Source organism: Elaeis guineensis, chromosome 4, assembly GCF_000442705.2.
Source record: "Elaeis guineensis isolate ETL-2024a chromosome 4, EG11, whole genome shotgun sequence".
NCBI lineage: Eukaryota > Viridiplantae > Streptophyta > Magnoliopsida > Arecales > Arecaceae > Elaeis > Elaeis guineensis.
The window spans coordinates 4,308,966-4,330,945 of NC_025996.2; the positions used below are offsets into that span (position 1 = coordinate 4,308,966).

General features: G+C 33.9%; 1 protein-coding gene across 1 annotated transcript; it reads right to left on the minus strand.

The window, feature by feature from the left end:
- Window positions 1-640: 640 nt before the first annotated feature.
- Window positions 641-9,382, minus strand: LOC140857016 (cytokinin hydroxylase-like). Its single transcript, XM_073255213.1, has 4 exons — window positions 9,088-9,382; window positions 5,648-5,774; window positions 4,602-4,887; window positions 641-1,102 (listed from the first exon to the last, which is right to left on the minus strand). Exons 1-4 carry the CDS (start codon window positions 9,380-9,382, stop codon window positions 641-643), a joined length of 1,170 nt encoding a protein of 389 aa, XP_073111314.1.
- Between the last annotated feature and the right edge of the window lie 12,598 nt (window positions 9,383-21,980).

Consider the following 21,980-nt stretch of genomic DNA (forward strand, 5'->3'; position numbering starts at 1 on the left):
TTTCTTCAATTGACCTATCTAGTCCGTATTCTTCCAGAATCCTGTCCTAGTCTTAGCCAAAATTCTATTCGTGGGATGGTTAATCTACAGCATGGATCTCTTTATTTTCCTCCCACAGGATTTGGGTTGAGGGAGCTTTGGCTTGATATGGGCCGCTTCCAAAAAAACCACCTATTCTATGACCCCAACAAGAAATCCAGATTTGCCAAACAAGTTCTCAATGATATTGCCTTTAGCTTCACAATCTTCACGCTTAACTTCGACCTAAATTGGGAGAAAGTGAAGTCTATATTACGAATAGGAGTTTAAAATGTAGAAATAATTTTTATAGAACTTTATATATATATATATATATATATATATATATATATATATATATATATATATATATATATATATATATATTAACCCAGGCAAGTGGTCCTTCACTCCCTTAAGGGTTTCTAATCCTAATTTTCAGGAGTATCTATCCGTCTAGCTAGATTCATATCAGTTTAAAGTTTTTCCGTGGCGTGCGCGACATGAATACATCAATATAGCCCACAAAATGTTACTGATACACATAGACAATGAAGAGTATACCTAATCTTTGCTGTGAATGTCGTACTTAAGCCCAGAAATACAAGTTTATTTCAAATTTTCAACATAGTGTTTCCAATACGTAGCTACTGAAGCAGAAATCGATAGTAGTAGAATTCCCAAGAGAATGCATAGGCTTCATGGTGAGAGTATACCAGGGGTCATGCTTGTAGGTAGGCGAGGTGACGAAGGTGAATTTTTGCAAGATGGTGGCAAGAACCAACCTGATCTCCAGGAGAGCAAAGTTCATCCCGAGGCACATCCTGGGGCCATGAGTGAAAGGCATGAAAGCCTTTGGGTGTTTGGATGACTTGAAGGCTCCCTCTGCAAAGCGACTTGGATCGAACTCGGCGGCATTGTCCCCCCATAACTCTTTATCATAGTGGATTGCTAGAATGGGTATCACAAAAGTTGTTCCACCTGGGACATCCACACCTTCAAGTCTGATATCTTTCTTTGCTTCTCTGACTACGAGGAGCCCCGGTGGATACAGCCGGAGCGTTTCGTTGACTATCATGTTCAGCTGCCAAATTATCCCAAAGCACTGTTGTAAGCCTAATTGCTTATCAAATACATGTGTGTATATAGAGCCAGATCAATCAGATTTAGATTCAGATATGATCAGATTAAAATTTTATAATAAAGATTTTATATCAATAATCCAAGTCATTATGATCTATTATTTCAAAACTACTTGCATACAAAAAATTATATGATTTGAAAATCTCTAGCTAGCCTATGCATCAAGTAGTCAAAAGTTGAACGGTCTAAATAAAATTGAATTAGATATATTTTTTTGATCTCCTGATTCATAGGTTAGAGATCTCCAAATAATATCATTTTTCGTGTGTAAGCAGTTTTAAGATAGTAGATCACATCTAACAGTTTGGATCATTAATATAGGACCTCCATTATTCAATTTTGACCTAATCAGATCTGAGTCCAAATTCGATTCATCTTACAGTCCAAATTCGATCGACATTATATAAATCTGCCCCATATATATATTTTTTCTATATATTGAAAAGAATACCCCAACTTCACTCGCTTCTTTTTCTTGGTACAAACTTCTCTCACTTACAAGTACCTATAAATTTCCATTGAGAGTAGGCTTGCTCAAACATCAGGCGGCCTGCTCGGCCCGTTTGAGCCCAATGCAGTTTGCAGGGATCTGGGCCTAGTCTTTTATCCGGATGGGCTTAAATTCAGCCATCCTTTAAATGGGCTGGGCTCAGATTTGCATCAACTCGGCCCAACCCAGCCCGAGCCTATTTACTTACTTTGTTTTCTGATTATGGATAAATAAGTAGTGTCATAGAATTTAAGAAACCATTCCTGAGGCATAGCCACTTTGTTTTTAAAATCCAAAAAAAGTTCTCGGAAGTGGCACGTTAAAACGTAGTTGAGCCATGGACTCATCACAACACCAAGCAATGCTATGGGAACTTAAAAGCAAACGAAAAGACCATTTGGGTGCCTTTGCACCAATCACTTTGCTCCATTTAACGGCGCATTTCACGGTGCCGATCCAAAGGGAGCAATAACAATGCCACACTGGCTGCATGGCTTTCTTGAGTTACCTGAGCATTTTTCCAACACAAATTCCTCACTTAAGCATTGAAAAATAATTTAGATCACATCCATCGATTGCAGATTTTATAAATATATCATAAATGTATTTGTTGTAGTTGATTGGGATATTTCAATACCAAGTTTTATTTCCTTTGATAGAATATCAGAAAAATAATTTTTGTTTTAATTTAAATACTTTGTAATGTAGTATTAATTTAATTTAAAAAATGAAAGAGATGTATAAATAGATATTTCTTGATAGGAATTCATCTCAAAATGAATTAAGAATTGACCGAAAATCTTACTTACCATCATGGAATAATCGCAAAAAAATACATGAAAAAAGACATGTTATTTCTCAAAGATATTTGAAAAAAATGGTATGATAAATGGATGATTAACATGATCCCTGCAAAAATCATCCAAATTTTTATATCAAAGTTCTATATATTGATACATTTTTATTATTTATGATGTTCTTGAACATATAAATATATATTTTAACATTGAAATTTGTGAGATTGATAATGATTATGATCTGAATTCAATTTTTTTTTGAATGAAAACTCATATTCAGTTGATATGAAAACTCGTTATCGGTTGACATTCTCTTATTATTATTTAAAACTATAATAATTTTATATTAGTCATAAATTGTTATAGTTTTACTTATGAAGAGATCATTAAATGCTTGACTCAAATTATAGAACCAACATGAATGAAAACATTTTGAGCTGGATCCACATCACGCTTGACCCAGACCTAACCTGAATGATTTGTTGAGTCTAGAATATTTGTCGTGGGGTCATCCTAACCAACGAATTAGCAAATAGATTGGATTCAGATCCGAAATAAAGGCATGATCATGAGGTCGAGTCAAGTCATCAGTCAAGCATGACTCAACCATTTGCAGCCCCATCCAAATTATCATATGTATTAAACTTAGACAGGAGTCCAGCTTAGCCGAGCTATGGAGTCATTAGATGATTGTTGCAACCATTAGATCAATTGATCGGACCAAGTTATTTTTATAAATATCCTCAAAAATAAAATAAATAACAAACATATATGTATTAAAGAAAATAATATCTATTAGCATTGAATTTTTTTTTCAAATTTTTTAATGCTACTCTTCAAATCATATTGATCTACATTCTACATGACACCTTTGTTGCAATATAAATAAAAATAATTGAAAATATTATTTTCTAAAAATTATATATATTTCAAAAAATATGGAGAATTTATTGATATCTTTAATTGCTCTTGACTATAAAGTTTCAATACATTAAATGAATAAATGATGTATATTTCCATTTTTCAATTTCCAAGAAATATCACAACCTTCTTAAAACAACTAAATTTATAAGATGAAATATTTATTAAATTAATATATTTACGCATTTGTAGTTGTGTTTTCATAGTTAGAACTTTCAGTTATGCTTGTGGTAGTGCTAAACCCGATTTAGCCCCACATGTTGAAGAGATAAGAGAAAGAAGAGAGAATAGAAAAAAAGATGGTAGGAAAATGGCCCGGGGAAGAGAGAACAGAGAGAAACGGTCAAGGGAGGTATGTTTCTATGAAGGGTCTATTTGGATGATTGAACCTAAGATTTTATAGGATTCATGGGTTCGGCTAGTACAACTACCAAAAATATTGGATTATAAGTTGAGCTAGACTTATATTCAAAAATATCTAGGATTGGCTTTTCAATAGACTGGACTGAATCTCAGAGAAAAAGATATGCTTGTAATCCAATATTTTACATGCAGGTTGTCCTTGCTTAACCCAGGAGTTCTATAGGACTTGGACCTAATCATCTAAATAGGCCCTAAAAAGATATGCTTGTAATCCAATGTTTTTCGTGGTTGTCCTGGCTTAACCCAGGAGTTCTATAGTACTTGGACCTCATCATCTAAATAGGCTCTAAAAAGTATGGGAATATATTAGGGGTCTAATTCTTTTCTCTTGCCTCCCAAAATTGTCATTCTAAATAAACAAATTTTCCTTCTCTAATTACAGAAAAATCATCATATACTATTGCTTTATTTAGTGAAGGGGTAAAGAATCCAGCCTTGTAACTCAAAATATGATAATGGATGGGGTAACGCTAGAGAAATTCATATAGATAAAAAGAATTTTAACATATAAGAGTATAACTTGTATTTATATAAGATGAGAAATTATATCCTACACCGTGTATACTACTTCACTGATACACCATACCAACAAACTATGATGAGCAGAAAAAGATGGCAATGGCAATCCGAGACAGGTGCATGATGAATGAGATTCAATGGAATAGAGATACTTGATTGGTATGGTGCACCATCAGGTAGTACACGTGATGTAGGATATAATTTTTCATTTGAGAGTCCTTGAATGCTAGGTGACTTACTATTTTAAGTTGGCCAAGAATTTAAAAAGAGGGTTGATTCCCTTTGAGCACTTCATCAATTTCCTCTCGTGCTTTGTCTTGCCACACAGTATGCGTACCCAAGAGCATGAAAGCCCAGGACAACGCAATGGATATGGTCTCATTACCAGCAGTAGAGAAGACTCGGCATTCATCCTCAATTTGCCTTTGAGTCAGGGCTGACGAGAGTAAAAACCCAAGAAAGTCATTTTCCTGCTCATCTTTGCTCAAATAGCGGCTCTTGATCAGCTCTTTGATTAATTTGTCTGCCTCTTTTCTCAACCAAGTGCACTTGGAAGTCAGGGGATTAGGGATAAACCTGTGTTCATAAACCATTAAAAAATTAGTACTCCAGTATCTCTATGTTCTTCTACAATAGATAAAGCTCTTCTCTATGTTCTGCATCATTCAAGTTATCTCATACTTTTCATGCATCACTGAAATTTTCTTTTCATTTCTACATGTTTGTCAGGAGTTTGAAGAAGGATCAGACTAGAGATCCCACTTCCAAGCCAAAAGACTACCCCTAAAACAAGAGAACATACAAAAATGGTGGACTTCTCAAATCATCTTTCTGAATTAGCATACAACCGCTATGATGATGTGAAGCACTTTTTGTTGCATACATAGATATGTACAGACACATGCTTATACTTACACACACACACACACACACACACAAGTGCACACGCATACACACATACATACATGTACATCAAATTCCAACAAATCTACTTCATAATATTTTACTTAATATATGGAATGTCTGATAAGAGATTTTTTTTTTTCTGATTCTGAGGGGTTAATCCGCACCTTTACCCTCTATATCTGTTCCATCCCTCGAGGGTTCTCCCCAACAGGAATCAAACCCCGGCCCCCTTGCTCCAGTGGCAAGGAGATATAGCAAGCGATCTATTGTTTAACAAGAGAAATCACTGATGGATAAAAGATACTTTTAATCATAGAGATGTTACATATAAGCGATCTCTCAAAAGAATACAAGATACACATGCATATATGGATGTTAATTAGTATGCAAATGTGTGCAGAAGGCGCATGATCTCAATATATGTTGTTACCTTGAACCAGGGATACAAGCAATCCTCAATACTTTAGAGGTCACATCTTGTAGTTTCACCTGCAAATGGCCTATTCGCTTGCCTAGCTCCGCACTCTTTCCAAATATAATAATGGCAGCAATATTTTCTGCGAGTTTTTCAAATTCATGCTGCACGTCTGTCACACCCCGAACCCAATATCCGGATCGGATACGTGATGGCCGCACACTCCTTAGAGCAAGCCCTAAAGAATATACAAGGTCAAATTAAATCATTACAACCTTATCAACCATAATATTTAATTTCAATAATAATTCATAAAACTTGCATAATTACAATTAACATTCTTTCAATCCTCTGATCAGGTATCAACGGTACTCTATCTATGCATCCGCTCGCTCACAAATCCATACCATAGCCAATCATGAGCATTCTGTATCTCTGAGAAGAAAAAGAAAGATGAAGAGGTGTGAGCTTTACAGCCCAGTAAGAATACCAATATCACACTGATATAGTAATATAATCTGAAAATAAGAATAAACAATAAAATATAAAATCTCATGTTCAATATTCAGAATACTGCAAACATCCATAAATTTACTGTCTTGTTAAAATAGATGCATCATCATATGTTAACAGGTGAAACACTTTTATTCAACAATTATTTCATGTCTTATCTTTCATTTTTCTTTTCATAATCACATGATTTTTAACTTTTTTTTTCTGGCTCTGGACTATCCAAGTCTATACCTCAGTTATCATCCGAATCAATTTCCACATAAAAGCCTTTCAAGGCTATCCCAAGATGAGCTCCTGGCTAGCTGTCCCACGTACGAAAGCCCGTGAGAGGCTGTCCCAGATATGAGCTCCTGGCCGGCTGATCCACCTATAAACCAGTGGGGGCTGTCCCAGGCATAAGCTCCTGGCGGCTGTCCTAGGCATAAGCTTCTGGCCGACTGTTCCACATGACAAGGCTAGTCCATACCATATATCTCTTTCTTTTCATTTAATCATTATGTGTTGATTTCATCAAATCAATTCTGACTTGCATTATGATCAATTCAGATATTTCATATCCATATAATCATGCCATCAATCTCTGATACATATATATTGACATAACATACTCATGCTCAAAATCAAATAACAATATCTCAGATATAATAAATTCATCGATCTCAAATCCGATGATGCAAAATCAATAATGCAAGACCACCAGTAAAATAGCATATATATAATAGTGATCATGTACAAGGATTGTTATCTTTACCGGTGACTAATCCAAGCACAGAAATCAATGTTCTTCTTTGATTTATAAATTTCTTTAACAAAATATTCCACTCGATATCATATGCAGACAATCATCTCTTTATAACCCTGATCAAATATAAAAATCATATATGAAAAAAATTACTCAATAATCAATCCTAATAACACAAATCTAAGACCTCTCTCAGGATTAATCAAAATTAGGATTTGTCTAAGTATCTGGATCCTCCACTGATCCATAAGACTTTTAGAGAGAAAAAATCCATGAAGAGAGAGAAAATTTTAGAGAGAGAAAGTAGAGAGAGAAAATAGAGAGAGAATCTTCGTATCCTTCAGATAAGATAATCATGATCGAAATCATCAGAGGTTTTATCAAGGTGACTCAATATGAATCAAATATTATAAATTTCGAATAAGATCGAGCTGGGATCAGATCTACTGCATGAATTTCGGAGCAATCTCAGATCATCTTATTTTCATCTCAAGTTTATCCTAGGATCTGTGAAGAAATCAAAGAGAGAGAGAAAGACTCTAGAGAGACAAAATTCATAAAAAGAGAGAAAGATCTAGAGAGAGAAAATAGAGAGAGAATCTAAAGAGAGAAAATGGAGAGAGAAGGTAGAGAGAGGAGAGAGGAAAGAGAGAGAAAGGAGAACGAGGAGAGAGAAAAAATTTCACTTTTTTCTTTTTTTTTTTTATTTTTTTTATTTTTTTTATTTTTTTATTTTTCTCTTTCTCTTTTTCTTTTTCTTTTCTTTTCCTTCTTCTTTTCTTTTTCTTCTTTCTTCTTCTTTCTTTTTCCTTTTCTTCCCGCGGCCTCCCTTGGGCCGAAACAGGGGATGGACGAGGGGGCTCCAGCTTGGCTCCGACGAGGGCGATGATTTCGTCGGAGGTCCGACAGCAGGTGGAGACGGCGGTAGAGCAAGGGATGGCCGGCGGCAAGATTCGACCGATGAAAAATCAAAAAGAGATCAAAAAAATAAGGGATCGCTACTTTTTCTTTTATTTTTCGATCATTGACCGGTCATCGACGGCCAATACCTTCAAAGAAGAGGGATAGAGGGATGAGGGTCCTATCCTAAGGGTGAGACGCCGTAAACGGCGATGTCGATGGTTGAAAAAGAGAGGAAGATGGCTCGTTTGAACAGAGCAAAATAGGGTCATGATGTTTTGTGGATTTTCCGACGATTTCGATGGCCGGCGAGGGTGCACGAGGCCATGGAAAGGAGGGGAAGGAAGAGAGGAAGGAGGAAAAGAGTTTACCTCAAGCTTCAGCAACGTCATCGGCTCCAATTTCCGACGAGCATGAGTATGAGAGGTCACGGCTTCAACGGAAGAAATCAAGAGATCAAGCTCGAAGATCGTCGGTGGAGAGTCTTAAGGGAGGGAAGGAGGGTTTTATAGGGGAGCTATCCTACCCTAAGCCGGACTCCATGAGTCCGATTTCACCGGGGTCGGAGGGAAAGAAGACTCCGATTAGGAGTCTTCCTCCTCCTCCCGTCGGGCTCCATTTTGGGCTCTCCAGATTTTGCCAAGCCCAAGAGCCCTATGGGCTGGGCCGTGACAACGTCAACTTCCGAATCATTTAGTTTGATGAAGTTGGACCTGTCTACCATCTTGTGTGTTGCTTTTGCAATAATCTGTGACATACCCTGGATAATGTCGTTGTAAAAAATGAGCTAGACGAATAAGATTGGTATTCTGCAAGAACTAAAAAGAAATACTCGAGGTAAATTTTATGGAAGATGATGAACCATCATTAAGATGATTACAATGGCTAGCACACGTAAATTTGAGAGAATCCATCTCATTGATCATAATCTACTCATGTTGAAACATATACATTGAATATTAGTAGATTTTAATACTTAAATCATACAAAATATAGCATTGCATCATATTTAGCATTCAATTTTGCACCCACTTGATGCACAGATTAAAAATTATGAAAATATATGATTTTTGAATTCTAAGTAATTTTAATGATATAAATCATGATCAAGAGTATGGATCCATACTCTATTGTCAATTTTGAACTCAAGATGAATAGATACCCTATCCTTTCAAACCTGTGGCCTTCATGTCACAATGGAATGACCTAACTTATAAGATTTTGACATCAATAACTCTAAGAAATGTCAGCTTGATAACCGATACAACTCGGTTGATGAATTCAAAATCAGAGTACTCACCATATTTTATACTCCAAAAGGGAACGTACGGGAAGATGCGTTCAGCCATGTAGTGGTGGGATTTGCTCTCACTCGGCAGTGGCAGAGGTGGTGAACGTTTAACCTGGCGATGGATTTGGGCAATCTCCATAAGGTTCCCCAAAAGGGGCTTGTACCCGGGGCCCCTGATTCCTTGGTCATGGAAATGCTTTTGGATCCTCAGAGGATTCCACCAGACCACAAAGAGAGCCCCGGAGAGCATGATGCATAACATAAAAAAGCCAAAGGAAAGATAGGCCGAGTTAACCAAGTCCATCCTTACGCTCCTCGACTAGTTCCGCGTGGGGAGTCACGTCCATGGAAACCCCATATTTATAGGAATCCCGTGCAAGTGGAAATTCCCGTTTTAACCCACTCATAACCTATCACGTGATATTTTTGCACCACTCTTTTTTTCCTCCCCACTTGGAAATTCTGGTGGCAATTTATGATTTGGTCCGATAATCTGACCCATGAACAACCCACGTACAGTTTTTGTGATGAATATTCTAATCTGGTGGAGGATTGTGAGTATCCTATTATTCGTTGCAAGCATGTACAGTTGTTTTGGCAGCATCTGAGGAGTATGTACCGATTGACCTTTGATTCTAACTCGTTGCCGGTATTGATGAATCACCTATCTAATGTCTTGAGAGCGATGGAATAGAGGTCAATCCTGATACATGCTGCTTGATTACTTTGGTGCGCTCAAAATAAATATATTTTTAATAATAATCAAATGATGATTGCACAACTTATGCGCAAGCTAATGATTTTTGTTAAAGATTTTGATTTTGTACAAATTCAATAGTTACAAACCCCGTCTCAATACTGGGACAGCCAATAGCGAAGATATCCTTGTTTGCATTAACATCTTTTTATATCTTGGTTGCCCCTCCTACTGGGATTTTAAAAATCAATTTTGATGCATCTATTGTTCATAACAAAGCAGCTGCAGGCTATATCATTAGAGATCACGACGTATTAATACTTCGAGCCGGAGGTAAACTTCTCTCTCATTTGTCTCTCTTATGCTGAATTAATGGCTGCATGGATTGGTGTTAGAATTGCGGTTGAGGAGCTTCATGCTACTCGCATTTGGTTGGAGGGGGACTTTGCTACCGTGGTATCTTGGTTGAAAGATTCTTCTTTAAAATTGGTTAATCATCTTCCTTATATTAGAGATTTTCAGCTATGGAATTCATATGTGAATTTTTATGCAATCTCTCATATTTTTAGAGAAGGGAATCAGGTGGCATATTTCATGGCTAATAGGGCTTTACAAGGGGACTTTATGTGGGCTTATGATGAAATTTTGGATCATCACGTTATATATTTACTACAAGCAGATGCTTATGGGATTTCGTACAATCGTTAAAATAGGAATTATTAACTATGTTATGTCTAGGATTGCCTCATTTTTATATGATTTTCATTCACAGGAAATAACTGTTTCTCTTTTAATGCAGAAAAGGATAATACGGAGGCTATATCCTAAATGCAACACTGCCCATAAAATGCTCCGAATGAGTATGAGCAGCTGTATGATAAGAAGCGGGTTGTACTCATATGGGTGGATGCATGACGGTAGATGTTTCACTCAAAAACGATCTTTAATGGACAGCAGAGGTAATCAGATAGAGGACGAAAGCTCAGGTATAAAATTAAGTGTGCTCAAAAGAAGGCAATATAGGAGTAATTTATTGAGAGCTTATAAAGAAGTTCAGGTGGAGAAAGGAATAATAAGGAAACAAGGAAGCAAGGAAAAGTAAAACAAAGAGTAAAAGTAGGAAAGAGATTCATCACTTTGGTTATTCAAGATCATTCTCCTGCTACTTCAACACATGTGATCTCACAAGTCTATACAACATATTCAAATAGTATATGCTTCATGCTTCAGCGGCCTGTTCACCAGTTTTGGTGCCTCCATCGAATTTCATACTCTGTCAACCTACCTGTATATGAACTGTGCAGAATCATTTTGTATACCCACAAACTTGCTGCTGTTCAGTCATACTATATACAATTGCAAAAGAGAAAAGAACAAAAACAGAAAAGAAAATTGAAAAAGAAAAAATGAAAAACGGACATGGAAAAAAAGAAAAAGAAAAAAGAAAAAAAAGAAAGATGAGATACAAAAGAAACAGGAAAAAATACAAAACAAAATGTTATTACTAACATTATTATGGTTTTTCTTGCAGGTGGCAATATTGTATATTAGAATATGGATGTTATTAATATGCCTGCTTCACACTGTCACTTCCTTTAACACTCAAGATATTCATGTTTACAACCTTTGGAAAGATCAAGGTGGTTTGGTTTCCTTTTGGGTTCATTCCTGCTATTTGATCTTTGGGAATTCTTCAGTTCGAGGTGCTATGTGTACATACTGTTGCTTGCTTCAAGATCAATATCCCGTAGCTTTGGTACATCGGATTACACATGCCTCTTCAAAATTTTCATATGGCTTATGGTTCATGCTGCATGTGTTCTTTCATCAGTTTGGATGGCTTCACCGAATTATATCTCATATCAAGCTCTTAATATATGATCTGTGCAGCATTATTTTGTCTATTATGGTTCCTGTGTTTCAGTGGACATCAGGATTTTGTAGTTGGCATATCATATACCATTGCAAAAGAAAAAGGAATACAAGCACAAAAGAAAATTCAAAAGAAGAAAAGGAAGAAAAAAGAAACAAAAAAAAGAAGGAAAAAGAATGATGAGATACGAAAGAAACTGGAAAAAATACATAACAAAATTTTACTACTAACATTTTTCTGGACTTTCTTGTAGGTGACATTGCATCATACTATGATATGGTTGTTACTAACATACCGGTTTCAACCTGTTATTTCCGTTAACTTTCAAGCTATTCATATTTACGTTGGGTGTGGTCAGGGCAGCTACTTTGCTTTGTTTTCTTTATCTTTGCACCGCTTTCAGATGAGTGTTCTTTGTTCCAAGGGGATTGCTGGTTTCAAGCCATGGTGGGTGGTGTGCCATCAGATACTTCGCCACTCTGTTTTGAGACTACCCATTACTGTTTGCTGGATTGTTGTTTTTGCCTATTTGTTACAAAACCAGGGTCAGATACTTAACAGGGGATTGCAGTTCACTGAGTTAAATGGTTCCTAGGTTCATATTCCAATGTTTTACGTCAATCTGTTCGCCATACATCTCTTCAATATGATTACTCTCTCTGAATCATACATACGAAGCTCAAATCATGTTGCTACAGGCTGATATTTTTGTTGGGATGGACCTGATTACTGACTTCTTCCTTTTTAGCTATCCTGGGTTCCCACAGGTTTATGTCCTTTCTTTTATACTGTTTATTGTTGTAATACCAGTGTTGTTACAACCGCTTAGAAGTCCCTGTCAGGTATCTAGGCGCTTGGTTTGCAACTCTGTCGTACTTGGCAGGCTTTTTGTATCTGGACTTGTCTACTCTTTACTGCAAAACTGCAAATAAATAGTTTCATACCTTTCTACCAAAAAAAAAAAAAAACAACCCATGTTAGGACCAATAATCTGACCCATGAACAGCCACAGCAACCAAGTAATATTATATAGAATTAAGAATTAATTAGCAAATTTATTTAGATGAATGAATATGAATTCCTTTTAAGCGCCGACCTGGAAAGTCTTGATTTTTTCCCCCCTTCTGGGGAGTTTCATTGGATTTTTTTTTTTTTTTTTTGATAAAAGAGTTCCATTAGAAATGATGATATTCTTATTCATTAATACATGAATGGTCAGCTGCAATATCTTCCACTAAATGGTTAGTTTTGTTCCCTTATAAAGCTTGAAGGTATAATACCGGTTAAGTTTGATAGCTTGCACCTGAGGCTATCAATTACCAGACTAAGGATTTTTAAAAGAATCCAAATTCTCTGGGATGTGATTTTTGCACTGTAAAGTGCAGTACCAATATAGATAGCTCCCATATCATCTATCTTGGATATGAACGGTTCTTCTTTCTCACCATGATATATTGTTATTACACTAACGATGCCTCTTCGTATTCTAGGAATGAATAAGAGCATTATTTAGATGAATGTTGTGGCAGTTGTCTATGATGGTATCATATTCTATGATGTAAAAGTTGCACAATAAAAGATCTAAATTTTTTTTAAAATATCATTAATTAAAAAGAATATATCAAGGGGATCCATACCCATCAGATCTACGGAACTTTTTTTATCTTGATTTTATGGGCTACTCTTGTACCAGAATGGTGTGACCGTCCACTTATATCAAAAAAAAATATCATTAATTAACAATGGATATGATTTGCGACCATCATGGACTATTATAAAAATAATGGTCATAAGCAAACTAAAATATTAAAGCGTGAGCTAAAGATTTTTCTCCTTTTTCTTCTCAAAAAAAATTTAAATTATTTTAAATATAAAAATTTTATGGGATAATAAAACTTACATGAAGATGAAACCATCGAAACTATTTAGGATCTTCAAATCAGTCTGTTGTCTAATCAACCTGTAATCTGCAATCATAAGAGAACCAAGCTACATGTACTCCTCGCTGTTGTCGAGCAGCACCTTAATTTTTCAATCCTACTTTGAGTATATTTGATAGGGAGGATCTCACAAACTCTCGAATGAGTTAGAGATTAAGTCTGTAGAGGTATTCTTTTATAATATGTCTCATCCATCAGAGGAAGTATTTAAATCGCAATAACTGAAAGATGGATGTTATCTATGATAAAATTAGTAAATATTTTTTATTATTTTATTAAAGATTTATCTTTAGTTAGAGTCCGGATCAATCTAAAATATGAAAAATAAATTTCGATATGTGTGTTAGTACGGGCCACATCTAGATGTATTTAATCAGATAAATTATAATATTCTTCCACTTGACCCAACCTAACACAAATATTTTTGTTTTAATTATTTAAAGTATTTCAAAATTTTTTAATAAAATATTATTTGGATTTGATAATTGAAAACTGATGTTTGTGTTAGGTTGGGCCAAGTGGCCACCTTGATGAGTGGAGGGCACGTGGTCGACCCTCTTCTTCATCCTTTAATATTTATTCATTTATTTATGCAAACACTAATTCAAACCCAAAAATAAATCACAAGTCTTTTAAAATAAATAAAAATATAAATCATTTATGGACTTCGAAAACAGATCTAGATCATAATGACTCCGATCATAAGCAATTGACCAAGGTGGCCGGTCAAACCTACATCCATGAAATCTTTACATGGATATAAATGCTTCAATCTTCAAGCCAAATAACCTATACGGCTCTAATACTAAAATATAAGGACTTTATGAGGTAATAAAATTTACATAAAGATGAAACCATCGAAATTGAAACCATCAAAACCATTCGGGATCTTCAAATCAACTTATTATCGAAACAGCCTGCAACTTGCAACCACAAGAGAATCAAGTTGGATATTCTCTTCATTGTTGTCAAGCAATACTTTAATTTTTCAATCCCTACATTGAGTATAGCCGATTGAAAAGACCTCATAAGCTCTTGCATGAGCTAGAGATCAAGTCCATAGAGATATCTTTTTATAACATGCTTCATCTATCAGAGATAGTATCTGAATGGATTGCAATGACTAGAAGATAGACGTTATCCATGATAGTTGTGTAGAGCTCAATTTTATCAAACCATCAAATATATCCCTATCACTTTATTGAAGATTTATCTTTAGTCAAGTTCCAGATCAATCTAAAATATGTAAAATAAATCTCGATGCGTGTTAGTGTACACCACATCTGGATAGATTTAATTAGATAAATTACAATATTAAAAATACTAAACTTTTTAGAGATTTTCATTTTTATCCCAAACTTTGATTTATTACCATCAGGTCCTTTAACTTTCAAAATGTTGCAATTTTTCTTTAGATTGATACTTCCATCTAGTTGCCATGATATAAGTAGTCATATGCTATCATATGACGCTAGAGGAAGTGCGGCAGAAAGCTACTAATGCAAACTAGGCTATTTTTCACTATTTTCATCCTTCTTTCAGCTAGGTTTTATAGTTCATTTTTTGGTCTATTTTGCTCCTTCCTTTAGTCGATGAGCAATAATGATTGGCAAATTTGTTCTCTGTTTCAGCAACTAAGATAAAATAATTGGCTTGTATCTCTTAGATTTTCTTATTTTGATCATATATTTCTTGGATTTTTCCCATTATCCATTAGTTTTGTTGGCTAGCATCACTCATCCAACTTGAAAAAAAATAAATTAATAGTAATGTGAGCATTATCAATGTAGAATTTCAATATGTAACTAAAAGTGGTCCCAAAGCCTGTATTACCATTTTTATGAGGCCCCAAACCCTCTATTGTTATAGGAAACATGGTCTTAAATATTTCTTTTTGTTTGATTATGACTTCATTTGTTGTATGCATTGCACTATTTGAGGAGATTATTATTTTATATGCCATGTAAAATGGATGGTCTCACTCTAGCTATGCATCATGATGGTAAATTTGCCGACAAGGATAGATATATTGGCTATTTTGGAGAGAAATATAGCATTTTATGACATTCGAGATATAAAAAACATATTTTGTGAGAGGTTAAATAATAGGATATCTATTCGGAATGATACTCAAGAAAAGAATGCTGTTCGAAGATAATTAGCTTAAAGAAATAACAAAATTAGTATTAGATAATTGAGGTATTTTAATATCTATATAGAATATTGCACGGAGGTGGTTGATGAAGCTATGGATATTTCATTTATTGATGTTGTAAGTGATTTTCATCTAATGATCTTAGATCATATTTGGCTAAGCTTCTAAAGTGTTAGAAAGTATTTTTTGATCCTCTAAAAATATTTTTAAATAGAATAGTGATGTTTAATAAAAAATTATGAAATTATTTTGATTTTATCAAAAAACTGAAAAGATCTACATGAGAAAAGTTTCATTTTAAAACTTCTCCAGAAGTGCTTTCTGGTTAATGTTGGAAAGCTATTTTGATTTAAATAATTTTTTAATGACTGAAATATCTATTAATAAATCTCATAATTATATCTTATATCATATTGTATTATATTATTATACTACAAATATAGCATAATATAATAATAAATTAATATTATAATATATTATAAATATATAACATAATTTATTATAGCATTATTATATTATAAAAAAAATAATTTGATATAATAATATTTAATAATAATATAATATTATTATATTATAATAATATAATATAATCTATTATAATATAATTTATTATTAGATTATAATCCATTATATTATATTACATTATAATCCATGATAATAATATATTATTATAATATTATATTATATTATTACATTATATGATAACAATATTATACAATAAAATAATTAAATTTAATAATATTTATATTATAAATATATAATATAATCTATATTATAATAATATAATATAATTATAATAGTATATTATATTATATTATATTTTAATCTATTATTAGATTAGATTAGAGTTAAAATATTATATTACATTATAAATTATATTATAATTAGTATAATAATAATATATTGTATTACAATATTATGTTACATTATATGATAATAATATTATATAATATAATAATATCTTAATATATAATATAATATAATATTATATTATATTATATTATTTTCCACCATACAATATCATGCAATATCTTTTATTATTATTTTATCATATCAAAAATATTTTTTTATTTTAGTTATCAAATACAGATTAAAATTTCAAAATATTTTATAAATATAATTATCAAATAATAAACAGTTTTTTTGTAAAAAAATTATTTCTAAAAATTTTATTCCTTAGAAACTCTATTTTCAACAGCAATCACCTAATGACCTTAATCATTGAATTGCCCAGTGAAGTGACGTTGGGGATAAACTGTCCAACTAGTTGCGGACGGTTATTCATTCAGTCAGATCTGGGGGAGATTGTGGATCAACGGTTGCCACGACATCCTTCCTCTCCTACGTGTTTCATCACGATCATCCTCACCGTGCCTTTGATGAAAGGGTAAAGGTGTCCCATTCTCTTCTTTTCCTAGCCTCCCTCCATTTTTATAAAAAAATGCCCTATCACAATCGCAATTATGGACAGCAGCGCGCCTGGAGAAGTGGCCTCAAGAGGTCGTTGGGCGAGGTTTAAATAACAGCTGCTATAATATTATAATCATCACTGCAACTGAGTCTCCCTAACCCGGTATGTTAATAATAGTCATTATAACAGGTTGTTTACATATTACAAGTCCATCACGTAACAAATAGCAATTATTATTTTTGTTTGTAACCGTTTCTCCAAATAAAAGATTATTTTTTGTCTATCAGTTTTCTTTCAAATTTAATTAAGCGGTCTAAAAAATATAATATTTAATTAAATAAATAGCAATGGGGAAAGCAATGTTATTTTTCCATACTTAAAAGGTTGAATGGCTTCCACGATAATCATTCTTTTAATATTAAAAATCGAAAGTCCAGATTATAGAGAAAATAATTTTTATTATAGCTGTCAGTATTAATCCAACTCATAAATTTGAGGTCATATGCTGGAGTTGGTTTACTAGTATATTACCAAATTAGGATTTAAGTTGCATCTTACCCACGAAAGATGCATTAACGTTGTTTCGCAATGCCGGCCATTTCCATACAAATTTTAGAACATTCTAAATTTTTTTGTTTATTTGATTGTATAGATCTCAAAATGACTATTATGCAATTCAATGATGAATTCGTGCGAAGAAAGTTGAATCTATTTTTTGCATGAAAAACACAATTTCTATCCGCTAAACCAATATTTAGAGGTCTAATGGGAGAGGTTTGTATCTTTCATGGAAAGGAAGGTCCCCTTCGTTCGAGTCCACCATTGGATCACCAATCACATAGGTTTTAAAACGATCCAAACTACATTTATCTACCTCACATATTTCAAAGCAATCCATGGATGGTCCAACAATGAATTTGAGTGAAGGAAAGGTAATCCTTCTTTCGTATGAAAGATGCAATCCATTCTGGAGCCTTGTATACTTTTCTTGCGTGCTTAACAAAAGCCAACATTTTCTAATTTGCATATATTTTTTTTTTGGCGAGATAGAACCTGTATAAGTTATGGCTGGTCTAGAACATACGTGTCTTTGAGGTAAAATGGCAGTCAGCAAGGTTCATGCTCGAAGGGCTTTATCCCAGACCATCGAGATAGTGGATGTGTCATCATTTGAGCGGAGGTGGATTGGATTCAGAGGCAAAGGGAAGGAAGGTAGCTATAGCCTCTAACCCACTGGTCTGAGATATTTGGAGTTTGTCGGTAGGGTGAGCCTCCATGGACCTTAAACACATTTGTCACAAGGCAAACAATGCCATCGACTGGGTGCTAGTTATATTGTCAATCATTCTGGAGGAGACAATTGGACTGATGTGTCTGTTTTGCCGGTATCCTTTTTAAACATTTTTTTTCTGATTTTTTGGATTATATTCATACTCATATTTGATTTTTTCTGAACATTTAACTATCCTTCTATTCAAGGTGAAGCATTTGAATGTGATTTTAAAGACTTGGAGCAAGCATACTTAGGAGTATTTGAGCAGAGACATGAATAGAAGAAGCTGGTTTCCATTCAAATTCTATAGACCTGCCACATCTAGACCTTGCCCTGACTTCCTTGGTGGAAGACATTTCTCTTGCCCAATGCACAGGCAATAATAGCATAGGATAGTCAAATGCTCTTTCTTGTTGGGATGAGGATGCCTTTTCACTCTGCCATCACTCTGGGAAAGTGATCAACCCAATTATACTAAAGATCTGAAACTTGGGATGAGATTTTCACTTCAAATTTTAAAGATACTTCAACAATGTCCTCATCAACAACCCAACCTAGAGTTGACATCAAGGACAGTTGACTGGTCCAAAGAGTCATCCAAACCAGTTCACTAATTAGATGAAGAATGCGCTTATTTGATTGAGGGCATCACAGAACTGGAAATCCTCCTAATCCCAGGAACTGAGAAGTTATAATCCAGGAAATTATAAAGCTTATTAGGTGGTATTTTGCTATTGTAATAGCCATCATTTGCTGGAACAATCATTGTTGCAATTTTCAATATCATTTTCCTTGTAGCCATCATTAGATGTGTTTATCACGAGACGAACAGCGCCTCCGATTGGATTGCTCATTATATTGCCAATCACTCTGGAGGATATAGCTGGACTGATGTATCTGTTTTATTGATGTCCTTTTTGAATATTTTTTTTTAAATTTTTTTAGATTATATTCATAGTTGTATGGTATGAATACTCTAATTTACCCAATAACAACAACAATAATAATAATAATGATTTAAAAAAAAAAAAAAAAAAAAACTCAAAACTAGATAAGAGAGTAGACATAAAATGTCCAGCAATAAATCATTGAAAAGGCACTAAAGCATCTAATCTCCTCATTGATCACTTGACTGGTTATAGGTTGCTATTACTATTTAAATGCTCCATCTTGTGGAGTCCTCTATAGAACAAAAATCATATGATTTTTGTTCTCATCTATATCAGCAAGAGCTAGATTCCACGTTCCCACATCATTGCTTTTATTAACTACCAAAAAACTTGAATACTTTTATCGTGGACTGCGGTCATAAATCTTCTGCGGTCTAAACTTATCAAACAAGGGCCCACGCTGTAGCAGAGGTACAGCTTAAACAAGCACTTCTTAATCTAATTATTAATAAATAGGATGTTGTCACCGTTGGATGGATGCCGTCAATCTTTTAGTGAGATGTCTGTTTACTCGTTTTACCGTATCTCCTCTTAGTTATGGGATGTACAGTTCATGTATTTATCTTCTATGTTTTATGCTTGTTATCAGAGTGTACTCCTATGTTACAATTACACTGAAATATCACCTATGAAGCAGTTACTTCTTTTGTTTATTAAAATAAAAAAATAAGAAACAGATATTTCATAAAAACAATTCAAAGTACAAATATTGCTAAATCAGAAAATTATAAATTTTCTTTTAACTTTGCAAGGCAAGAATTTCTTTTCTCAACCTTCCCATGCAGCGAGAGTACTCCACTTGTAATCTTTTATTTTGATGAAAATCTCTACGTCCCATCACTTTCCTTCTCTGCTGGGATATTTTACTTGGCCTTTCAGCTACCAATGGAGTTGCTCCTCCTCCGACTCCGAAAAAAAAAAAAAAAAAAAAAAAAGAGACACAACGGTCAAAGCCAAATGGTTGTGTGATCTCGCCGCCTTATAATCAAAAAAAAAAAAAAATGCACCACGGAGAACATAAAAAATTTGATATAAAGTATATTATCTTATGTAATTGATCCATATACCCATCACTTTTTTAACGTGCATTTAATATCCATCGTTCTTTCTTATAAAAATTTTGAATGATGAAAATATCTTTGCTCTTTTAAAAAATATGACATCTTATGTTTATATTATGACATCTTGCGTGTAGGAAATCATAATTTTGACACAGGATATCATAATATATCATAGAATATCATAATTTTTTTCAAAGAACAAAAATATTTTTATCATTCAAAATTTTTAAATAAAAAAATAGAACTACAAGCATTAAATGTGTGTTAGAAAGTGGTTGAACAAAAATGCTCCTTCTATTTTATAACGTCTTATGTCATATTATGACATCCTGAATCATATTATGACATTCTGCATTCAGAAAGTCATAATTTGATACAGCATATCATAATATGTCATAGGATGTCATAATTTTTTGGATCATATTATGATATCCTATGTATAGAGAGTCATAATATGTTACACGATGTCATAATTTTTTTTTAAATATTAAGAATATTTTTGCCATACAAAATTTCGAAAAGAAAGAATGAAACTGTAGATATTAAATGTATATTAAAAAGCAGTGGCTACGTGGACCAATCACATAAAGTGGTGCGTTCTATGTCAAATTTTCTACACCGCTCGCGATGTATCGAAGATCTTTTTAAAAAAAAAACTGATAAAAAAATTAATAACAAAAATTTTTATTTTGGTAGAGATTGATAGGGACTGTGCACCAAAAGATAGTGTAATGCCCCACGATCGGAAAAATAGAATATGGCTTTGTATCATAGCTCCACATCCACTATTAAAAAGTGATACTACAGGGATTTATTAGCATGAGTTGGTCTGCCACCTAACAGCTTAAGCTTTTTGAACCGTTAAGTTCGTGACCAGCATTATTAGTCACGTGGACGGAAGCACCATGAGTCATTTAAATAGGTAGCTTTCTCTTGAAATATTCTTTAAGATGATTTGCAGAATTTTTAATGGATATATTTTTAAGAATAAGATACTCATAGGCTTGAAATATAAGTGTTCATCTTCATGCTGGATTTCACTCCTCTATTGTATGACTTAGCGGAGGAAAGTTAGAGGTGGGTATGGCTAGGTCACAAGAGCAATGGCATTGTCCTCCATCCATCCAATCATGATCGAAGCAGAGGCAAACATCCCAACTGTGTGTGTGTGTGTGTGAGAGAGAGAGAGAGAGTCATTTTGTGAGAAGAGAAGGAATGTATTCTTTTAAATAAAGGTTAGAGGGCCTATCATGCATTTCATTGGATATGAAATAGATAAAAAAAAATTAAAAATTAAAAAAAAAAAAAAAAGCAAGGAAAAGAAGCAGGAAACCCCAAACAATTTAGCAAGTCCAGGCACCACCAACAACATCAAAGCAATCCCATTGATATGTATTTTCTCTCTTTTCTTAAATGGATATTGTTGCGGCCAATCCCCCCGTCGCCCGATCGCCGGTGTCACGCATCTGCAAGAAAAGTCCTTACAGACCGGAGATGCCTCCGACGGAGACCCTCCGATGGTCAAGTCAGAGAGGAGACTAG

What these genes read in the sequence shown, in the direction of transcription:
- LOC140857016 (XM_073255213.1), bottom strand. Translation starts at nt 9,382, where the DNA reads ATGGACTTGGTTAACTCGGCCTATCTTTCCTTTGGCTTTTTTATGTTA. An exon ending in CTTTTGGAGTATAAAATATG is followed by an intron (nt 5,775 to 9,087) that starts GTGAGTACTCTG and finishes AAAAACTCGCAG; the next exon opens with AAAATATTGCTGCCATTATT. An exon ending in CACGAGAGGAAATTGATGAA is followed by an intron (nt 1,103 to 4,601) that starts GTGCTCAAAGGG and finishes ATAATTTGGCAG; the next exon opens with CTGAACATGATAGTCAACGA.